This window comes from Cicer arietinum, chromosome 2, assembly GCF_000331145.2.
Source record: "Cicer arietinum cultivar CDC Frontier isolate Library 1 chromosome 2, Cicar.CDCFrontier_v2.0, whole genome shotgun sequence".
Classification (NCBI taxonomy): Eukaryota; Viridiplantae; Streptophyta; class Magnoliopsida; order Fabales; family Fabaceae; genus Cicer; species Cicer arietinum.
Window position 1 is genome coordinate 36,588,996 of NC_021161.2, and position 7,278 is coordinate 36,596,273.

The 7,278-nt window shown below is 37.5% G+C and overlaps 1 protein-coding gene across 1 annotated transcript in view; it reads right to left on the reverse strand.

Annotated features, from left to right (window-relative positions):
- The window catches only part of LOC101507025 (protein SABRE-like), a 61,887-nt gene that overhangs the window by 38,527 nt on the left and 16,082 nt on the right, over nucleotides 1–7,278 (reverse strand). The window contains exons 11-12 of the mRNA XM_004490400.4: nucleotides 5,977–7,262; nucleotides 5,124–5,203 (exon numbers count right to left, since the gene is read on the reverse strand). Of these exons, the coding sequence (XP_004490457.1) occupies nucleotides 5,124–5,203; nucleotides 5,977–7,262 (1,366 nt within the window). The remainder of the gene's footprint in view (nucleotides 1–5,123; nucleotides 5,204–5,976; nucleotides 7,263–7,278) is intronic.

Genomic DNA, 7,278 nt, shown 5'->3' on the forward strand with positions numbered 1-7,278 from the left:
TCTTAAGGTACTTGAAATCCAATCCTAAAAAGGGTATATACTTTCAAGAAAACCAATGACAGAAAAGCCTCTATATTTAGATATTCTGATTGGGAAGGATCAGTTATTGATAGAAAAGTCACTACTGGATATTGTGCCTATGTTTGGGGAAATTTGGTTACTTGGAGAAGTAAGAAACAAGGGTCTTTGCTCGAAGCACTGCAGAAGCTGAATTCAGAGCAATGGCTCAAGGAATCTGTGAACTTTTATGGATTCGTAAACTCTTGGACGAACTGAAAATGAAAGTTGACTCACCCTTAAAATTGTTCTGTGATAGCAAAGCAACAATAAGTTTAGCTCACAACCCTGTACAACATGATAGAACCAAACACATTCAAATAAACTACCATTTCATATAAGAAAAAATTGATGCTGGAATTATTCGTCTGCCATTTATGACTTCCAATCAGCAAATTGTTGATATCTTGACAAAAAGTTTGACAAGACCCAATTTTGAGCAACTTATAGCCAAGTTGGGCATGACAGATATTTATGCACTAACTTGAGGTGTTGAAGAATAAAGAGAAATCAGTTCTCTTTTATTTTATATTATTATGTTTATTTTTATTTTATAATTCTGTCATTATTACTCAGTATTACTATTATAATTTCTTTTTCTATATAAACAACTTAGGATTGTAGTAATAAAACATGAAAGTATTTTGTCTTTTACTTTCTTTAGAAGCCTTGGTCGCGGCAGCAACCCTGGTGATGGAATAGGACTGCAGTGGCAGTCCTGAAAGAGGTATTGGCAGCAGTGGCAGCTTTGGCAATGGACCCGAACCAGGCGGCAGCGCCAGTGATGGCAAAGGCCGCAGTGGCAGTCCAAGAAGGGGTCTGGCCGCGGTGGCAGCTCTGGTGATGGAACCGGCCTAGGTGGCAACTCGAGCAACAGCGGCGGCAGCCATGGGCGCGGTCATTGTTCTGATGGTACTAGTCAGTGGAATGATGGTTCCTTTCAAACTGGAGGCAGCTTCGGAGAGCTTTACAACAACGGCTATTACGGCGGCTATGGCAACGGATACGGAGGTGCTGGCGGTTTTAGTATGGGAGGAAACAACCAAAGTAATTCCTTGCAAGTCAATGTGCATAAATTGAATACGAAAAATTACATAGATTGGGCCCAAACAGTGCGACTCATTTTGGATGGCAAAGGAAAATTTGACTTCTTGAATCGTATGATTTCGAAACCTGCAGAAACATATCTCATTAATCATTGCTTGGCTAATTAGTTTGATGAAGACAGGAATTGGGAGACCATTCAAGTTTATACCTACAGCAAAAAAAGTATGATACACTGTGAAGGATACTTACTCTAATATTCATAACTCATCTCAAATTTATGGTTTGAAATCAAAATTGTGGAGCCTAAAGCAAGGTGAAAGGATGGTAACAATCTATTACAATGAGTTGATGACCCTATGGCAATAATTGGATTTGTGCTATGAAGATAACTGAAAGTGTATAGAAGATAGTGTTCAGTTCATCAAGAGGCAAGAAAACGATCGTGTTTTTATTTTTCTTGTAGGTCTAAACAAAGAAATTGAAGTAAGAGGCAGAACCCTTCGAAAAACCCCTTTACCATCTCTTCGAGAAACTTTTTCAAAAGTCAAAAGAGAAGAGGCAAGACAAGCAGTGATGATGGGAAAGTCATTCCAGATGGGTCAGCACTAATTACCAGAAAATTCAATGAGGAAGGCAAGAAAGATAGTAAGAAATCTGAGAAGCCAGTGCGACCATTGCAAACGTCCGTAGCACACGCGCGAGACTTGTTGGAAGCTACATGAGAAGCCTCCTTACGCGAAGAAGAAAGAAGAAGGTCGTGCATTTCAAGCTACTTCTGATAAAGAGTTACAATCTTCCTCAATTTCATTTCCGCTCACCAAAGAACAGCTAGATCAACTGTACAAACTTCTTGAATCTCAAACCCCATCTAGCTCCATGGCTCAGAAAGGTAATTTTTTATCAGCCCACCTTAGTGTCATCCCTAACCATAGTTGGATTGTTGATTCTGGAGCTACTAACCATATGATCGGAGAACCTAGTTTATTTTCCTCATATAAACCTTGTGCAGGTAATTTAAAATTTAAGGTTGCCGATGGCTCTCTTTCAGCCATGGCAGGAAAAGGTTCTATTGTTTTATCATCACCTTTACAGATGATTACACCAGACTTTGTTGGGCGTACTTATTAAAAGAAAAATTAGAAGTAGCTCAGATAATCAAAACTTTTTTGTAAATTGGTGCAAACACAATTTAACTCTCAAATACAAGTGTTTAGAACTGACAATGGAACTGAATACTTTAACACAGTTGTGGGATATTTTTTTATGCAAAATGGAATTGTTCATCGAAGCTCATGTGTAACTCACCTCAGCAAAATAGAATTGCAGAGAGAAAAAATCGACACCTTCTTGAGGTGGTACGAGCATTACTCTACTCTACCAATGTCCCAAAACATTTGTGGGGTGAGGCTATCTTGACAACTGCACATTTTTTATTAATCGCATGCCATCGCGTGGGTTACAACTTCAAACACCATTTCAAATTTTCTTGAAACATTTTCTATTGCATCAAACTTTGTTGATTTACCATTGAAAATATTTGGATGCACGACTTTTGTTCATGAACATAAACATCTTAGTAAACTTGAACCCCATGCTATTAAATGTGTTTTTCTTGGCTACTCCTCCACTCAGAAAGGTTATAAATGTTTTAATCCAAGTATAAAGAAAATGTTTGTCACAATGGATGTTACCTTTTTTGAAAACAAACCTTTTTTTGAGAAGAATTATCTTCAGGGGGGAAGTCAAGTGAGAATGATTCCCTTCAATTTTATGAAAATCTGATTTTTCAGAAAATGTGTATACATCACATAATTTTGTTACTGCTGCACCTAAAGAAATAATAAGTGATTCTACTTCTACCATAAGTAAGGGTCTTACCAAATTTGAGCAACAATTAAAGAAAATGCTTTTTTGGAACTTAATTTAGAAAAAAACCAAATATCACCACATAAGAATCCTTGTGATGAAACAAAAAAAAGATTTGAAAGGGTGGCCCAACTTGGAAAGGAAAGGAATATAAAAGAAGGGATCAAGATCAATTAGTGGAAGACCCCATTCCTCAACTCAACCAATAATCTGAACTGAGTGATAGTCCACCAACCGAACCCGAATTCGAATTCGCTGAAGACAAGAAGCGACGGCGAACAAAGGAACGTCTATGTTTTCGATGTGGGGAATGATTCCACCCTCTTCATTAGTATGCTGAAAAGAAACTTCGTTTGGTGATTCTTGGTGACGATGAAACGACCAACGACGCCGGCGAAGTGATAGCAATCGAGTTGATGGAAGATGATAGGGAAATACCATTAAAGTGTCATTCTTTGAAGCTATGCAAAGTGAAGAATGGGAATAATCAAGCAACCACTCCCAACTACCTTGCGTTTGCAGGAAATGGTGAAGGGGGAACCCATAATGATAACAGTAGACACCAGTGCTAGTCATAATTTTGTGACCCCTCAATTGGCAGTATTCCTACAACTTTCAATAGAACGAATCAAGGCCATAGATGTGAGATTTGGGAACAGCACCGGCGTCACTACGGCAGAGAAGTGTGGAAGGTTTGACATTCTATTTGGAAAGTTTAACACTATTGTGGAGGCTTACATATTGGAATTGGAAGATGTTGATATGATTTTGGGAGTGGCTTGGCTACACAAGCTTGGTAAGATGATGTTTGATTGGGAGGAAATGACAATTTGTTTTGACTGGAAGGGGGATACTGTGAAATTACAATGTCAAATTCCTAAGGACGAGGGAAGGGAACAAGAGAGGGAACTTAGTATTGCTGTTATGGACATGGTAAGGTCAAGGAAAATCACCAAGTGGGAAGGAAATAAGAAAATCATTAGTTGGGAACCTGGAGCGTGGTTGAAGAATCAGTGCCCGTACGTAAGCCTTGAGGACAAGACTTATTCTGAAGGGGGAGGTAATGATAGGACACTGAGGTCCAGTAGGTTCGATGATCCAATCATTGGGCCCAAGTCACACACCTCACACACTTACAGTTTCTAGAAGGATGAAGAGAAGGAGGGATTAAAAGTTAGTTAATTAACTCCCTTATTTAATGAGATATTTCTGTTATAAAAGAGAAACCATTCAGAAATATAGTTAGAAAACAGTTAGGAGAATATTTCTTTGGATTAGGAGCAGTTGTGCTCTGGTTTAGGAGTTCTTAGAACTCTGGTTTAATTCCTTTTCTGCTTTTTCAGATTTCCATCATTGTAAGGGCTTTAAAGCTCATCTATTTCAGTCAATACAATTCTGCTTTCTATCAGTGTACTTGTTTAAAGGGAAATCTGATGCTTGTCAGGCTGTAAGGGTTTTTTTTAAATGGTGCAAAATCAATTTCAGACAAACATTCAACTTTAGAAGTGATAATGGCAAAGAATATTTTAACACAATATTGGGTGAATATTGTCTTGAAAATTTGTCTTTATACACCTCAACAAAACGGAATTGCATAAAAGAAAAAGAGACACTTACTATAGGTGGCAAGAGCCTTACTTTTCTCATATAATTATAAAGTACCAAAATATTTGTGGGCTGAAGTCATTCTAACTGCTGCATATTTAATTAACAGATCACACCTTATGCACAAAATTCTCCCTTGATGGAAAATTTACGGGCCTGATTGTAACTGCAAGTTCTGAGCTAGCACCTACGCTAACTGGTCAATGTAACTAACTGATTTGAAGGCAGTTAGACCAGGACTGGTAATAATGCCAGATCCGATTATACTGTTCTCCTCCAAGAATTCATTTTACAAGATTCGATACAAAATTCTGTTTAGTAACTTTCTCTCGTTTTCTCTCACTTTCCATCATTAGTTCCATTTCTATTATGTGTGTTGTCTAAGTCATATAAGGGGTACTTCAGCCATAATAAAATAATATCCAATGGAAAAGGAAATTGATTGTCTAGGTTGAAGTTTCTGCCTAATAGGCAAGCACAATAATTAAAATGCACATGTTCTGTAGTATTGTAAGCTCTATCTAAAAGGCAAAAAAAATTAACCTTACATTTGCACCCTCTGAGTGGAGATTAAATTGTGGTTCAATAACGTTAACCATGAAATGTCGAGTCCCCTCCTCTGAATCATCTGTATTTTCATAAATAAATAAAAGGTTAAACAAACCTATCATTAAAAGTAAGGCAAACAATGAAAATATTTGTTGTGATAGAAAGCATATTTACAATTTAGGAAAAAATACACCTTTAGTTTTTAAGTTTAATTAGTAGTTCCCGCTTAGATCCTGTAAGGTTTTTTATCTCTCAATTTGGTCTTTTAAGTTACATTCAGTTTGCACCATTAGCCTTTATGTTATATTGAACTACGCATGCAATCCTTTAAGTTTGACAATTTTCTCGAATTACACTCATAAAATGTTAAGATATAATCAAAGCATCACAGTGAGTTGACTGTCCAAGCTACTTTGCTAATGGAGGAAGTTAATAACATTAATCATGTGGATAGACATACATTACAAAGTTTTGAAAGTTATACATGTGTCTAAATGGTTGTAGAGAAAATCAAGAAATGTAGACCATTTATAAGGTTTGATTTTTATAAAGAATTAGAACGAGAAACATATTGTTGCAGCATTTGTAGAGTCTCTAATGATCAAATGCTTTCAATTGCACAAATCTTTGTTGAAAATGAGACAAAAGACTAATGGTGCAAACATAATGTAACTTAAAGTACCAAACTGAGAAAACAAACTTGAAGGACTTAGCGTGGAATTGGACTAAACTTAACAGAAGTGTATTTTTGCCTTCAATTTAATTATTTTTGTGTATATTACTAGTTTCTAGTCTAATTTGAAAGTCCAAATTGATAACAGTTTCCAAAACATCTTGAACCATATGACATACCAGAAGGTAAGCTGTCCACCATAAGTGAGTCTGATGGGAATGAAGGGAATTCAGAAGTGCTGGCCTCCAGAGAAGAAGGAGAATCTGAGACATTACCAGTGGGAAGGGACTTACTGACTTCATCTTGATGGGTTTGAACTCCTTCATCTTTATAGGGAAGGGACTTACTAACTTCATCTTGATGGGTTTCAGCTCCATCATCTCGATGCATTTCAGTTTCATCATTTTGATGGGTTTCACATGCATCATCTTGACGAGTTTCAGTTCCATCTTGCTCGTTGTTGTTCTCATTTAGTTTTCTCTGTGCGTACTGCCGGGAAGGAGAAGGCTTGGCAGGTTCAACAGCTTTCGATAGACCGCCAACCCAGAAACAAACTGCATCTCTGTTTTCAATATTCCACAAAAGCTTTAGACCATAGACAAATACACGCTGACAATTGTCGGCTATTATCACATTGAACCCATCATCTTCTATCACCACATTGTATCCATCATCATCGCTTGGGTCTGATCGTATATGCTCATCAGTTTCGCTCTGTTTTTCACACTTAGACTGTACATCGGTCTTCTCAATGTTTCTTCTTCCGGCTTCCTGCCAGGCTAATAAACTAGCAGGATCAGCCTTTGGAGACTGTTTCCGTATGGTAAAGTAATCACAAGAAAACAGAAATCCATCATCGTGATTTTTCTGTGCCAAATAACCCTTTTCAGATGGAGCTTTATCCTCGGATGCAGATTGTGAGCTTTTTGGTATCGCACTAACTGATTTAGCAACAGTTCCAGATTCTTCTTTAATTAGGAAAGCCTTGGGCCTAAGAAGGTCAATACCTTGGTAAACAAGATCAAGAAGTTCACGTTTGCTTTCAAAAGTAAAATGTTGCTTGCCCCTACTAAGACATAATTCAAGCTTCAACTTTGTCATCGTGAAGGTCAGTCCTTTTGCTGGATCATCATCATGTAAAGGCATGTTCTTTAAGCAGATTGGTGTGGCGTCTATACGCATCATAAATTCGGTTATCACTTTATCAAGTGGAAGATTGCCTGATCTGACTATTCTTGGAACTCCAAAACGAGGCCATCGCGAAAAGGTGCGCAGTTTATGTGGAGGAAGGTAGTTCAAGATACAGAATCTTACAATCCATGCTAGATCATGAGCACCGAGTTTTATTGTTGGGGAAGCAGGTGAAATATTTTGGCTAATGCTAGGAGGATGAGATGCAGTAACATCTCCTTCTATACTATCTCTTGCTGTAGAGGATGAATGTTTTTTTTCTGACAACGGAAGAACAGATCCAAGAGATA